This window comes from Erithacus rubecula (assembly GCF_903797595.1).
Source record: "Erithacus rubecula genome assembly, chromosome: 6".
Classification (NCBI taxonomy): Eukaryota; Metazoa; Chordata; class Aves; order Passeriformes; family Muscicapidae; genus Erithacus; species Erithacus rubecula.
The window spans coordinates 25,127,178-25,143,621 of record NC_136688.1 but is presented as its reverse complement, the minus strand read 5'-3'; the positions used below and the strand labels follow the sequence as shown (position 1 = coordinate 25,143,621).

Below are 16,444 nucleotides of genomic sequence, written 5' to 3'. Positions count from 1 at the left end.
TGGTGTAGGGAAGTTCAGGGGTTTCAGGGATGTGTGCTGCTTCCTTACACACTTCCTTACACACTCCTCTCTCAATGGCAATACCAAGAGCAGAGCATGATGTGAGTGGGGCTGGCACCAGTGACTGAGGCTGCAGGTGTGGTAGAAATAAGACAGTCCTGATGTCCACTGGCTGTACTCTGCCCACTGACACCAGCTGCCAGTTTTGCTCAGGATTAGGAGCACACTGAATTTACTTGTCCTCTCATATCTTCTTTATTCTTATTTTTTCTTTTATCTCATTTCCAGGAACTTCAGGCAGAGGTGAATGCCCACAAACAGCAAGTCCAGCGGGTCCTGGATAAAGGAAAGGCAATGATTGTAGACCAGCACCCATCAGCTCAGAAAATAAGTGAGAAATGCCAAGAGCTTGTGATTGCCTGGCAGGGCTTGGAGAAGTCCTGTGAGGAAAGGATGAAGCAGCTGCAGCACTCAGTTGGCTTCCAGGAGGTACAAATTAAAGCAAAGAGCTTACACGACAGCTTCTTTAGACAAACAGGAGGACCAAAGTGTTAAAGTGAATTTAAAAAATAGCTTTGCTGGGGCTGGAATTCTCTTCAGCTGCTGGAGGCCTGGCTCATGGGAGTGGAGGGCTGGATTGCACAGTTGAATTCAGCCCCCACTTGACCTGTTGCTCTACAGCCTTCCCTTGGGTTCCACACCCATCCCGTATGGCTGTGCTCAGAGCACACATTTCTCCTAGCATCTCCTTTCTCTGTGTCTTTACACAGTCCCAGGCTTTGACTTATTAATGTAATGGATCCTCCTTCATACTGGAGAGTTTTGACATGGAAATCAGAAAAGAGGGATTTCTTGTGCTGTCCATTCTTTACCTGTTACATGCAACAATTTCCCAGGCAATAAAATGATACTGAGGAACAGATAACATTCATTCACTCTCAGAGCAAGTTAAGGATTTTTGCTTTATTCTTTTCTACAGGCTCCTGGAGCTCTATGCTTATCCTGGTAAAAAAACAAATAAAAATTACATGTAAATATTTATGCTGATAATCCAAATTTTCTGTCAACAGTGGGTCATGTAGGAGTGCAGTTATTCAGATAGCACATGAACTTTTGTAGACATAAACATTTGCATGGAGTTCACAGGCCCAGCTAAAGTATGTTCCCTGGGGTATTTGATCATCTGGCCATTATTTCCTCTATATATGAAAACACTTGCCACTTGTAGACTTCATGAAGCCTGATTTTTATAATGATCTGAATTTCTCAGGCAGAGGGAGGAGAAATGTTACACTGATGATATACACTGAGTTATGCTGGACTGAAGTCTTCCATCTGTGACCACTTCATTATTTTATGATTTCACAGAGAACAGTGAATTAAACATTTAATAAAACATTACAGTAGACTTTACAGGGCACCATCTATTCAGAATTTTTTAGATTAAAAATTGTCATGAATGTTTTGAAAGTTGAAGCCCATTTGTTTTCTCTTTAACTGATAGTTCTTAATGAATACTTCAGACCTGGAGGCTTGGATAGCAGAGAAATATCCATTTGTGACAAGCAAGGACTACGGTAAAGACGAAGATGGAACACTGAAACTCATCAAGAAACATAAGGTCTTTCTGTGCTTAAATTTTGCAGGCTAGCCAGATCTTTGGTCTCTGCAGCCATGAAATTGTTTGTCTCATTGGTAGTTGAGTTTGGCCCAGACCTCTACAAGATTTTGCATTGATGTATGTCTACATATGGTTAGATTGATAGAAGAGATCTGTGCGGTTTACTAACCTGGCTGGCAAAAAGTAGTTTGGGGGAAAAGGAGGGTGGTGAATATTCTCATATTCTTCTGACTATCTGCTTTTCAGTTTCAAAAGATGCATGCAGAAGCCTTTTAATTTTTTCCTAAAATCAAAGATGCAGATAAAGTATTAATCCAGGAAGTATTTCTTTTTCAATCACTACACCCTTGGCTGTTCACAAAGAGTGGCTCTCTGGGACAACTGACTCTCAATTCACTGTTTTTCTTTGTCAGGCACTGGAGCATGAGATTGCCATTTACCAAGATTTGTTGAAAGAACTGAGTAAAAATGCCCAAACTCTTCCTCTTGTGGGCTCCACCCAGCATGTTGAGGTTGATGCACCAAAGGAACAAGCTCATTCAAGACTCCAGGAGTTACAGGAGCTAGCAGCAGCAAGGTATAAACCAGAACTCCTCCTTAGATCCTAGATTAGATTCAAAGCCCACTGAAATCAATAAAGTATATCTCCAGTTAATTCATTGAAATTTAAATTAATTATATTATAAATAAGTTATTAATTATAATTAAAATCCTGCTGCTATTAATTTTATTTACTTTTATTATTGTATAATTAAATTACCTCATTTTTCAATTATATTTAGGAGATTTCTTGTCTCTCTATTGTAATTCTATGCATTTATGAGCTTTTCATTTTACTAAAAAAGACCTCTACATTTTATTCAAGGAGTTTTGCTACATATTAAGAATTTGGCCCCTATAAATTTCATCCTCCTGTAATGTGACTTGAGGTACCAGATTCTGACTTGCATTTGTGGTATTTAGATTCTGCTATCAATAGGAGAAATTATTTTCAGGATGTTCCCTTAATCTTACTTAAAAATTACTTGATTTTTACATACTGTAAGGGAGACAATAATGGATACACTTATTTATATGCCCAGAGACTCTGCTAGTACAGGAAGGCTTTTATTCTTCAATTAATTATTCTTCAATTAATAATTAACATTTAATTTCACTTTCAGTTATTATTACAGCAAGATATCCTATGTGTTGAACACAGAAATATTTTGTTTTCACTCTTTCTAAATGTTAACCTGGGTCTGATGCCTTATTGTTGCTCTAGTTTGCACCTCTGGTCTGTGTTCTCCTTGGGCTGGAGTCCTAGAAATCACATTTTTTATGATGAACATTTGTGACTCAAACTAGGAAGCCAGGTTCTTCTTTCCTGGAATATTTGCACAATGATAGGCTAGCAGATGGAAAATTGGTGGGGTTTTTTTTTGTTGTTGTTGTTGGGTTTTTTGTTTTTTTTTTGGTGGGTTGGTTTGTTTTGTTTTGTTTTTTTCTTCTGTCTAAGCCCTGTTACATGTCTGACTGAATTATAAAATAATCTAGACCATTGGAAATATGTAACAGGTTGGAGCAATTCTGCCAAACAGGCAATATGAGAATTACATCCAAGGCTTTCACAGCATCTGCTTTCCTGATACTCAGGAAATATTTCCTTCTCATTTTCACAAGCAATTAAATTATCTTTAGAAAGACAGATCAGGATAAAAATAAAGGGTATTCTTTCTCATGGGATGGAAAAAGCCCAGCAAAAGTACTAACAAAAACCCCAACCAAAATCAAAAACAGGGCAGAGAGAGAGAGCTCAGATAGGCCCAGTGCTCTTCTGGGATTCAGCTAATGATGAGCATGACCTGGCTGACAGCTGGCATCCCACAATCATAATTTCCATGTCTCAGAAACGGTCAGCTCTTTCATTACAGAGAATGAGTCCTGATGGTGAAAGGTTTTGGGGATTCATTGGAAGGAAGTTACTGATTGCCCTTCTCTTACATTATTATCTTGTCTCCTTTCCCCAACAGAGGGAAGAAGCTTGATGAAACTCTTGTCCTGCATGAATTTCTACGAGAATATGAAGATCTGGAAGACTGGATCACTCAGCAGAAACAAACTGCCAGCTCTGAAGACTATGGAAATGATTATGAGCATGTTCTGGTGAGTTTTTTGAGTAACATTAAAAAATCAAATAAACTGTATGTAGTGAGACTATAAACAGACACCAAGGTTGTCCTTGAAAATTTAAAAGACAGAGCAAGAAATAAGCAATAATAGCTGGAAGATGGGAAGAGAAAAGGGTGAAGTGGATAAGAACGATTGAAGAACAGGCATCATTGCATCCTGTTACCATGAGCTGTCTGAAACAGCTGCATGCTAAAATGTCTGCACCTTCAGAGTGCAGCAAATCTTTTCTATTTTTAATAAGTAGATAATTCAGTATGGTATCTATTTAGGGGTTTTTCTTGTTCTTTTTCTTTTTCTTTTTCTTTTTCTGTTGATTGTGATATACAGACCACTCTAGGTATACCTCCCCACATGGCATAGAAGCCAACCTAATTTCAGCCTGTTACAAATCACTAGCCATTCAGAATCTTCATTTTCATAATTTATTTCAAAATAGCTTGTTCTAAACCTTAAAATCAGACTACATTATCTATTTACAGTACTGAATACACATTTGCATTCATTAAAACCACATGATTTTATAATTGAAATTCATTGTACATAGAATGTTTGTTTCTATCCCCATTAATAATGTTCCTGCCTCCCATCTGCAGCACAAACCTCAGGTTTTGCTAAAAGTTTGCAGCTCCTCATGGGCTTTGAAGGTAGAATCCAGTCATTCTCTGCAGTTTCTCCATCTCTAAGTATTATCAGCTTATTATCTGTCTTTTGGCTGTGTTTTGATAGATGAGCAGGTATGCTTGGAAAAAGAGATTACTCAAAAGGGATTTTCTCCTTATTCTTGTTTTCTCTTCTAAAGCAACTTTGTGCCAAATATGACACATTCCGACTCCAGTTGGAAGCAGCTGGGAAAAGAGTTGTGGCTTTCCAGGAGCTGGCAGACAATTTGCTGAACCAGGGGTATTCTGAGTCCTGGGAAATTCGACAGATGCAGAAACAACTAAGGTAGGAGCCTTGTGTTAGGTCTAAAATGCTTTGTCCTTCCCATTTGCTCTCAAGGAGGAGGAAGTAGCAAGAAACTAGAGAAGGATAAGGCATGTCCTGATTCTCTAATTGCAAACTAAGTGTTTTGCTCACTGATGCAGTTACTTCCAGCCACATTTAAAAATAAACATCATCTACTTGCTGTTTTGGCTTCCTGTAGATTGCTTTGGAGGTGCTTTACAAGGTGAACTTCCTTTGCCCTTTGGAATGGGACCACCAGCTGAAAGACTCGGAGTTTAGATGCTTTCTCTTGCTTATTATTTTAGAGTTTGAATCCCATGGCTGTTCTGCAGAATAACATTAAGATGCTCTAAGCTCCTTAGTTCTGGCATCAGTCCAAACTGGCCCAAAGGAGAAGTGTGTCTGCAGGCAGCTGTGGTCACCACAATATAAGAAAGACATTAAACTATTAGAGAGTGTCCAAAGGAGGGCCACAAGGACGGTGAAGGGTCTGGAGAGGAAATCATATGAGGAGTGGCTGAGGTCACTTGGTCTGTTCAGCCTGGAGAAGACTGAGGGGAGACCTCACTGCAGTCTGCAACTTTCTTGGGAGGGGAAGAGGAGAGTCAGATGTTGATCTCTTCTCTGTGATGACCAGTGACAGGACCAAGGGAATGGCCTGAAGCTGAGTCAGGGGAGGTTTAAGTTGGATATTAGGAAAAGGTTTTTCACCCAGAGGGTGGTTGGGCACTGGAACAGGCTCCCCAGAAAGCATTCAAATGACCCTGACAAAGTTCCAGAAGTATTTGGACGAGGCTATCAGACACATGGCTGTGATTTTTGGGGTGTTCTGTGCAGGGCCAGAAGTTGGACTTCAGTGATTCCTGTGGGTCCCCTCTAACTCAAGATATTCTATGCTTCTGTGACTCAGTCATCCAAGTACTGCATATAAAACCTGAAAAGTGCAATTGAGGGGGGAACTCTTAAATAGGACCATTTCTTTAAGCTCCCAGAAAAGACAGGAGGACAGAGTAGGGTGAGAGAATCACTCCAGCAGAATTTAAAGGCAGCAATTAAAAACCAAGCAAGAACAGGTTTTGTTTTCAGTCCTTCTTCAGACAGCTCGTCTCCTTTATTCCTAGTTTAAGTGTTTTACATGGTTCTTTTCCCCATTCTTCCTTGAAGGAACTCTTGGGAGGAGCTGTTGGAAATGACCAGATTACGAGGTGAGCGGCTGAGAGATGCTGAGCAGATTCACAAGTGTTACCAGGATCTGACAGATGCTCTGGCCCATATTGAGGTAAAAATTAATAGGAAAATCTCATATAATACAAACTTTATTTCAGCTTTTTCTATAGAATATTCTTAGGTTCTCAGAATTCTTACTGCTGACTTAAAAAAAATTCTCAGTTAGAAGCCATTGTGATTACTCATAGCATTAAAAAAATCCTGGGTAATCCTAGACAATTGACTGGTTCCCTTGTGAGAATCATTAGTGAAACCAGGAGGAGCTGGAGCTGCTGATCTGAGGGGAAAGCTGAGATGATCAGGGCTTGGAATAAGGTGCCTCACAGTGCAGTGCATACAGTGATGCTGTTTGCAGTCATCAGGCCTAAGGAACTGCTGCCTTACCATGGTGGTTCTTTGTGCACTGTTGCAGTGTTATGTGTGCTGAAGAACTCTCCTGTGAAAAAAGCATTTGTTTGGATTACAGTGGCCAGTAGCTGGAAGGTTGTCAGGCAATCATGTGACCTGATGTGAAAAGCTGAGCCAAAAATCTTTTCCTCTCATTCCAGTGCCCAGTACTGGCAATAATTTCAAACAGTGACAGCATAGGAACTATGGGGAGAAGTCCCCCCAAAAACCTGTCAGCCTTCTGTTTTGTCTGAACATCCTGAAGAATTTCACAGAGAAACCACATCCTTGCAGTAATGAGAGGTGTGGCTTCCCTAATGCAGATGTGTACAGGAGGCAGCAATCCAAGGGGTTCCACTGTTTGCAAGGCAACGGGGCTTTGTTTGGTTTAATCTGATGAATTTTCTACTTGTTTGTGCTGGCAGAGACTGCCCTATTCAACCATGTAATTCCTATTTTCTCCCCCTGCCATAAAGGGAAAATCAGACATAATATTTCACCATTTACCAGCTGAGATTTTCAGAACCTGGTGCTTATTTAACTTCAATGATGAAGTAGTTAATGCTGCAACAGTGACAAGTAAGGGTTCAGAAACACTTCACAGAGCAGCTGTTGGTTTATCCCCATGCTGATATACACCACTGCAGTAGGTATTCAAGACCACAAAGCCTGGAAGATATTTTCTTGTATTGTCTTATCAAGGAAAGACACAAACCTTCATTTCTAACAGACCTTTGAATAGTTTAGCCATTAAGATATTTAGAAGTGAGTTACTAGGAGAGATTTTTCTGGCTTCCTTTTAGCTATCATAGTTGAGTAACTCAGAATGTCCTCAAGTGTGCAGTATGAGTTACAGTAGGCTTGTAGGTTAATGTAGGCTTGTAGTGAATTTTGTTTGGAAGTGGGAAAAAAACCAAAGCTCTCTCTGATTTCTTCCTTCTAGGAGAAGTCCAAAAGTATTCCAGATGATGTTGCTAAGGACATGAGAGGTGTGCAAACCCAGCTTCGGATCCATGTGGCCTTGGAGCACGAGCTCTCTGGGAATGAGCAGCAGGTATTTGTCATTTGTGGTCTTCAATGTGTAGCCAAAGTCCAAGTTTGCAAAATAAGCATAGTAATAATTTGGTATTGTGAACCAAATTGTTACTGTCTCTCACAGAAAGCCTGGAAATCTCTAGGGATTTTCCTTATTTTTCTGGGGTTTTTAATATATTCAAGATCTAATGGCAGTGATAAAGTAGGGAATTAAAACTTCTCAAATAAGGCACATACTGTAATAATTACTGACTATTGAAGTGACTCACAGGGGTATTTTTGATCATGGTTTGAAATGTAGGATTATGCTAGGCTTTGTGATATGCTTATTGTCTTCTTCAAAGCATTCCATGTGATTACAAGGAAAAATCCAGAATCAATGTTATGTGCAGAGAAAATTAATATTGGTACAAGTTGGACTGTGAGAAAAAAGGATGGGGGTCATAACACAAATGTGTAAAAATTTTAGCTCATGAGAACAGCTATCTTGTATATGTGGATTGATTGACTTCTACAGACCAATGAGTATGAGTTTTCACTCCTTTGTTTAATACATGTAATAATATACAATAGTATATACAGTGTAAAACACTGCATGAGTTATACTGAGAACTTATTACTTATTACTGAAGTTATCCCAGTATTACTTATCAGTGGCCTCAGATATTATGGTCTTGGGGCAGAAACATTAGAATTCAACCTATCAGCTTCTCATTACTTTTAAGGGTTAAAAAAGCATGAGACATGCATGAAGATAAATGCAGTCACAGTTAAGCTATATGGTCAATAAGGAAAAAAATAAATGGTTGGCTATTACTTGCATTATAATAGCAATTATAATACTACTCTCATAATTCATATAATAAATGGTATAGTAAAAAGGGAAAAATCACTGCTGTGATGAGCCTTGGCAAACACTGGATGTCACTATTACTCCACAGAACAGACATTATAGAAGTTTTTGTTTAATGTGAGAAAACTTAAGTCAGGATATATTGCTTGAACTGCATTTTCATATACAGATTAAGAATTTTAAGAATTAGTAATTTTCTAATATTAGCATCCATGCTCTGCTTCTTACCCTCTTCCTTCATGCCCTGTGTACAGCTGCAGGAGCTGATCCAGTCTGCAGATGGTGTGCTGCCCCAGTGCTCCCAGAGGCAGGTGGAAGAGCTGAGGGCAAAGCAGCAGGCAATAGTGACCAACTGGAAGGCCCTGAAGTCCAAAGTGGAGCAGCGCAGGAGGCTCCTGGAAAAAGCCTACAAGCTTTATGAGTTTCAGAATCATGTAAGCACTTCTGCCCTTTGTCCCTCACTGCCTGGGGCAGGATTGCCTGCTGTGGGTGTGAATCAGAGGTGCACTTCCAAGTGGAAAAGTGCAAGTGCTCTCTGTGTATCAATCAAGCATTTAGTGCTATTAGATATTTAGAACGGGGTTAGATGATAAGGATTTTTTTTCTAGGATGAGAATTTTTTACTTTCAGTAGAACAGAAGCTTCCATCCAGAGGTGTAAGGAATAATTGTCAGCTGTCAGAAATGGTCGCTGCTTTGCGAAGACTTTGGAGTTTCCACTGAGTAAGAGTGACAAAAGAGATGTTACTCTCCCATTTATAGTGCATAAAAGTTTGTTCTCTCTCTCTCTGAGCATGCAATATCCCTTGGTTAACTTACCTCATGGAATGTATCAAATACAACTCACTGATTTTTGCACTAACCTCTCAAGCTGTTCAAACAGTGATATGGATATATCAGCATAACATCATAATCAGCAATGCACAGTAGCTTTGTCTCCAAAGAACTCAGCAGGTCACTGAGCTGTGATTTGCCATGGATTACTTTGCAAATGTCAGTAGTCTCAGTGAAGGCACTTGAGCTACACCTCTGCAGATCAGTAGATTATTGCTGCAAGTACCACAGGTGCTAAACCAGCAAGAATATCTCCTTATTTCATGAAGAGAGTTGCTGATGTAGATTTCAAGAACACATTTGCACTCCTTTATTCTTGAACTGTTCCAAGTACAACTATAGTGTCAATTTGAGATACCTCTGATAGTTCACATTCTGCTTCCATTTTTAGTGGGAAGCAGAATGTGTCCAGAGTATGTTCACCTGGAAAAAACTTGCTGCAAGTTTGTCTCAGGGTTGTGGTCAGGGATCAAGACCACAAGAGTGTACATGGTTCGGTTTTTTTAGCATAAGAGGCAATTAATCCACTTTGAGTCTCTTATAAGTATTTTAATCATCATTACCTGTTATATTTTATAAAAATAAATATTATATAGTTAGAGATAAAAGAGGTTTATGGCAGTGTGGGTTTTCTTGGTTTGTTTCTTAACTGTTACAAGATCCATTATCATGTGCAGAAGTGTCAATGGGGAACAGTAATGTGATTCTACTGATGTATGTGAAAAGTTCATTAGCCCACTGTCTTTCTAACAGCATCTAGGACTGATAGGAAGAACAAAGCAAACTTTTAGAGTGTATTCTTCTATCGTATATTAGGTTCTTGAAGTCTTCAGCCTGGAGGCATCTTCCTCACTAGGTGGATCTTGGTGGATTTGGCCATTAAGATGTTGTCACTCAGAGTCCACTTCTTTATTGATTTACTTTGTAGCTAATGTCATAAATTTAGTTTTTTACTTCAGATAGAAAATGTTAAATTGTCCGCATGCTGTGGGAGCGTTATTTTAACTTTTATTGCTGGAATGATGTAAAACACCTTTGGTTTTAATTTTGTATGAAATGTGTGACACATCCTGTGATGTGAATGACAAATCTATAGCTCATTTCCTGCTCTGCCAGTGTCCCCTTTGATATTCATGACTCTTAACATCATAAAGCAAAATGACAAAGCCATGTGAGCATATTCTCAGTGATGTCTCTAGACTGGATTATGCCTCAGGCAATTCCCTGTCACTTTGATGTCAGCTTGATGTAAAAAGTATTCCCAATCTCCTCAATTTTCACCTTTTTCCCTAACAATAATTCCTGAAAAAGGGAAGAGCAGGTTGTCTTCCTGCCCAGATGGAACAAGGCAGGATCATGCAGCCATGGCTAACAACTGTAAAAATTTCAGAAACTCTAGAGTAAGTTAGAGCAGCTTTTCTGCAGGGTTATCACCCAAACTGCTGAATGCAAAAAGGCAATTTTGCTACCTTTCCTCTTCCAGCTGTGCCAAGAAATGCACAAGCGTAATGTTAGTCACAGCTGTTCAGAGTACTTTTTTCATTATATTGCTCATATGCAGCCCACAGAGCATTTTCATTTAAGAATTATGCACAGATAAAGTGAAACAAACAAATTAAAAATTCAATTCCCATAAAATGAGAATTCTGCACAATCATCTAGTTTACCTCCTTACACCCCATCAAGTATGATTTTAATGTGATTAAGTAGCAGAGCTGGGTCTAACTGACAATACACAGCACAGCAGAGGGATTCAAATCTTCCATGGAATTTTGTCAAAGAAGATGGGTGTAGACACAGACTCAAAGCATTTCTGAGTGATCTGAGGCTCTGATTCTGAAGTTTGTGCTGGGATCTGCATGATCAGGGTCAGATTTTGCTTAGGAGTTTCCTAACCAGATGATGCCTACTCTATCCTTAAATATTGCTGGCAGTGGCAGTCCAGCAATCTTTTACTGGCTCTTGACTTGTTCCATTGATTACATACCCTGAGGCTTATGATTTTTTCCTAAAGCTTAGCTCAAAATCTCAGGGAGTTTTAGACATTTGCAGTGCCAAGTGCAATATCAGTGTCTACAGTGACATCCAGCTGTGTGAATGAATTAGTTCTACAAATGGAGATTCTGCCAACATGTGTGCACTACCATGGGCCCCTTTAAAAGGACCACAGTAGTTTTAAAGAGTCATTTAGTAGCTGTGTCCACTGGCTTTAAAAAGCAGCATCTTGACTTTAAAACATAAAGTCAGGACCCCAAAATAGTCAGTTTCAATTTTGTGGTGCTTTTCTGAATTTTTTTCCTGGCTGTCTTTATAAGATTTTGATGATATGAACAAAAATCTATGGGTAAAATGGAGCAGCCAAGAATCTATTTCCATGACATAGTTTCCTTCAGGGAAAAAGCCAGCAACCATTTAAGAGAGAAAATTTTTCATTTTCTGCAATAAAGGAGAATTTTTCTTCAGCACTTACTATAAAGAATAGTATTTTAAAATACATTTTATAAACCTGAAAGACCATTTACTACCTCAAAATTGAATCAACTAATCCAGACATAGCTAAACTATAAAAAAATTTAATCATCATTTGTAATCCCTTGTACATCCCTTGCAGTCCGAGTTTTTATCAAGTGACACATAAAAGAAAAAACTCTCACTGCAGATTCAAATAAGATGCCTAAAGTAAGTGACTGTTGAAGGTACAGAATCAAATGGAGAAAAAGACATACAGAGAACATAAAATTATTTTTACTTGCAGTTTTCTTCAGTCACAGGTAAAACATAATCCTCAGGGATTTGTTTTAGCATTTTCAGGCTCATAGTTGCTTCAGACATTTTAAGTTATTGCAAATATATTTATTGGTTAATCAGATTTTGAAAGTCAACTCACATGACATACATGTTCCTCCCAATCTCAGTCCTATAGCTCCACAAACCAAGAGCTGAATCTGAATACCTGATTTGCATATGCAATTTCTTCTGACCTGTGATTTACCCTTTTCTCACTTCTATTAGAGTGCATTTGCTTTTCACCTGAAAATTCTCACTCTCGTTTTCTAATATGTGCATAACCTAATTTTCATATAGGCTTGTATTAGCCAAAGCTTTCACAGAAATGTAGGATGATAATGGTTTATCCTTTGTGAAAGAATAACATGAGAAAATACTTTAAGAAAGATAGACTAAAAGGCACTAAATATCATGCTGTCACTGATGTGATATGACACTTTGATTATGATTATGATGCTACAAATCATGTAGCAGAGTATATAGGAATTCCTGCAGTCGTGTTATCCACCCTTTTAAAATTCACAGAAATACTGCAATCCCTAATGAAACGTTTTATTTATCTATTATTTTATCACCTATTATTCACTTGAAGTTGAAGAGTCAGCCTTAGATTTTCCTGCCTGCTAACCTAAGTTTGAGCCCTAACCTCACTTTTCATATTTTCGTGGCTTCCAGGTGTGGGACTATTTCTTATGGACAGCAGAAATAATAAGGGAAATGAGAGCCAAGGAGTCCATTCGGGACATATCCACCAGCAGCCTGAGACTCACCCAGCACCAGCAGCTGCTGGCAGAGATGGAAGCACGAGAAGAGAAGTACAGCCACGTTGTACAGCTGGGACAGTCCCTCTTGCAAGATGAGCAAATGCCATCAAGAGAGGTAATTGAAGCTCCTCTGAGTTCAGTCATGCGTGTTCAGCTCTAGACCCCAATGTAACTATGATTTTAGATTGCATCACACTGTGAGATACAAAAACATGCATACACTTGCCACTAATCTGCCTCAGTATGTTACCTATCTTGGGCACAAAATTATCTGTTCCATTTCTGACTTCAGCAGCAGATGTGTGGAGGCATCTCCTGAAGATCCCCTGCAGCAAAGCTGGACTTTTTCCAGAAGCTCCCCACGTTCTGAGACATGTAGTCAATTCTACCAACTTCCCAAACTGGATTTTCTCACAAATGCTACTCTTTGTATTTCAGTGGTATATCCACACCACAGCAGTTTGGACAAAAATCTGTCAACCAAAGAATGAAAACACTTAAACATATGAGAAGGTTTAAAATGTTTGATTGAATCATTTTCTGTAGTAACGAATTACACTAGTAAAATATACTCCCTGGCAGTGAAAGATTTAAATCAAAATGTCAGTTTACTCAAGACAAACAGCTTATAAGATTTTCACAGCATTTATTTATTTTCCAGTAGCTACCAATTAATTTCTCCCCTGATAATTCATTAACGTGTTTCTTGAATACCTTCAGAAAAATGCAGAGTTTGTGCAAGTTACTCTCCTATCTCACCAAGCTACTTCCTGAAAATTTGCTGAATATTGCAGTGCTTGACTGTGGTAACTAGAAATTTTGCTGACTGTCAAGTCCTTTACCTATAGAAAAAGGTAGGAAAAAGTCATTCATAGAAGACCTGTGGATATAAAATGTTTGAAAACTGAAGTTATATGAAGCCTTACCTTGTGGCATGAATTTGCTGACTAGAAGAATATGCTATGCTGATAATTTTTATTTTAGCATCTGACACATAAAAATTTGAAGTGCTATAATAGCACTGTTAATGCTTAAAGATAATGAAGGCTTAGGATCTGATTCTAGAAGTCACACTTGAGAAGAGTTACCTTTCTTTGCTCTTAGTTTGGACTGTATATGCTGTAAGAAGCACTTTTCCATTGCAGAAATGAGGCACCTCTGATCATCTCTCTGCCCAAAAAGTAGTGCTAGAACTTGTTCTACTTTTTCTTCTGTTTAATAATTTTGCTGCAATTTAAAGGGATTATTCACCACTCCACTTAATCCTTTCTATTCTCAATTTACCCGGATCATGGGATATAAAGACCAACAGAAGTTTTTAATTGGAAATTTTGTTCAGATTCAGCAGAAGCTACAGGCTTTGTTGGAAGAGAAGAAAAATGTATATGATGCTTGGAGACAGAAGAAGGAGTGGCTGGAGAAAATACACCAAGAACAAATGTTCTACAAGGATTGGGATCACCTTGATATGCTCCTGAACTCACAGGAGGTGAGCAAATTATAAGCTTGAAATAAGCACTTAAAACTCCTCAAGCATGTAAACTCTTTCAAACTAAAAAGGGCACTACTGTTCACTACAGCTTTCAATCCTTGTACCTGTGTGCAGACAAGACAGTCTCTTTTATTGGTGTTTGCATTGGGGTATCACTCAGAGACTGTAGCAATGTGTAAGAAGCTCTCCTTTCTCATGGGGCTTAGGTGTGGAACATAAACAAATAGGTGATCCTTATCTGAAAGATAATTCACTGCAAATAATAAGAGGGAACATACAAGAGTAACAACAGAAGAGGGAGACAAGAGTCCAACATTAGTCCACTTTACAAACAGATCTCAGCATGCCAGCTGCTGAACCACTGGCAAATTCTGTAGGATTCAAAGAGAAAGGAAATTGTAGAGAGGGTTTGAAGAGAGTTTACTTCACAGGTATTGCTGGAATTCTCACCTCAGGCTGGGAGCCATGCTGGGAAAATGCAGCTAGTAGAAAATGGATGTCAGCAGTGTGAGTTGATACAGGAAAGTGAACTGACTTCTCAGTTCTGCAAGGGCATTGATAGGAGTGTGTAGAACAACAATGAAAACTTTTAAGGAGTACTAACTTCTGTTTGATGCAGTTGAGAAAAACAAGCTAGTGAAAAAGGCCCTCTCATGAAAAATGGGGGCAGATTTAATCAATGCAGAGACAGAAGGATGTTCATATTATCAGCAGTTTGCAGCTCTTGAAATGGATTTTTTCACCATTTTGAATTCTATTTTGTCTTTCTTACACTTTCTTTGATTCATGTAACTATTTCTAAAGGTTCCAGTTCAAGGTCAGGCATTTGCTATTGCAAAACCGAGTGCAGTCACTCTGCAAGTTTATGAATTGATAGATTGCTGCAATTGTTCTGAGACTTGGCATGCAAACCACATCAATGGGTTGCAGGTTGCCAAACTGAAGGATTGACACAAAGCTGGAGGAGGTTGCACCTCTGGGTCATTTTTCATTAAGGAAAACTGATTCTTAATTCTCCAAGAGCAGTGACAGCAAAATATAATGGCTCTCATTTTGCACTGAGCTCTGTTTGCCACTGGCACTAAATCCTTTTGGAAACTGACTGAGTAGTGCCATGCAGTGATACTTTACCCTTTGTGGCACATGGGCCTGGAGCTTTCTGCTACTCTTTCCTTGAAGGTAATGTGTGTCTGCATCATTCTTTATAATTGGTTCTTTTGGTAAGTGTGACCTGCATTCTGAAGTTTGTGACATGAAGGTGAAAATCCTAGGTTCAGATTTCGAGTCAAATATTGCATATTTCTGCCCACTATTTGTTGCTAATATAGCAAATGACATGATTTGCATTATATTTATCTCAATTCCCTACCAAGCAGTGGTACATCACTGTTAAGATCCTGCATAGGAGCTTATCAGGGAAAATGTAAATTCTACAAAAGTTTGGCCACTGTATTTTTTCTCTTTTCATTAAATCAGTATCAGCCAACACACAGAGGCACTATCACTACAGCATCTGCTTTTCTCTATGTAATGCAGGGGTAAATGTGCAGGAAGGTACTGTGGGTAGGTGAATTTTTTGCTCCTCAGTTGCAAGTCCTGGTTGCAAAAGTCTGAAAGGGTAATGCACCTGGCATTTCTGGTATGGCCCCAGCACTTTCTCTACAGGTAAATGGCACTTCATATTTCTTTGTTCTGATGAATTTGCCATTGCCATGGACTGTGACCTAGACTGCCACACACAAGGTGGATGTTCATCAGAGGCTAGGCAAATTCTCCTGGTGGGATCAGAATCCCCATGTTCCTTCAGCCAAAGCAAAGCCTAAGAATGAAGGTTGTGACCTTGAGGACCATGAAGCACAGTTCTGTTACCAGAATTTTTTACCATTTTTTACTCTCTCCAAGGAGTCTGGTGCTCAGTTTTCCTCACTGACACTAAGCATCCAGAAGGTGGAACAGTAAAAAGTGGATCCTCAGCTGTCCCTTCCAGCAGCTCTTCACACAGACCACACCTTACAGTCAAGCTGTCTTTTGCAGCTGCCACCATCTGCCATGCAGATCAGAATAAACAATTTGTCAGTGGAGTGATGTTTCTTAGTCACTACTTGTATTTCACTTTTCTGCAGTTGAAGAACCCTTGGAAGAGAAATCTATTCCTTTGGGATTCCTCTGCTGCTACCATATAGAGTTAAAATGTGCCTGCATAGTGATACAGACAAGCAGGATGATAGGAAAGCAATTTTTTCAAACATGTTTTTTTAAAAAAGAAACTCAGCCAGGGCGTCAGCTGAAAACTTTCAAACCATTTTCCCAACGGGAATTTCATCATTT

General features: G+C 39.0%; 1 protein-coding gene across 1 annotated transcript in view; it reads left to right on the top strand.

The window, feature by feature from the left end:
* Window positions 1–16,444, top strand: part of SPTBN5 (spectrin beta, non-erythrocytic 5) — an 88,491-nt gene that overhangs the window by 26,548 nt on the left and 45,499 nt on the right. The window contains exons 25-34 of the mRNA XM_079309170.1: window positions 289–489; window positions 1,505–1,621; window positions 2,035–2,198; window positions 3,634–3,766; window positions 4,593–4,738; window positions 5,903–6,017; window positions 7,296–7,406; window positions 8,495–8,674; window positions 12,536–12,739; window positions 13,964–14,113. Coding sequence (XP_079165296.1) covers window positions 289–489; window positions 1,505–1,621; window positions 2,035–2,198; window positions 3,634–3,766; window positions 4,593–4,738; window positions 5,903–6,017; window positions 7,296–7,406; window positions 8,495–8,674; window positions 12,536–12,739; window positions 13,964–14,113 — 1,521 coding nt within the window. The remainder of the gene's footprint in view (window positions 1–288; window positions 490–1,504; window positions 1,622–2,034; window positions 2,199–3,633; window positions 3,767–4,592; window positions 4,739–5,902; window positions 6,018–7,295; window positions 7,407–8,494; window positions 8,675–12,535; window positions 12,740–13,963; window positions 14,114–16,444) is intronic.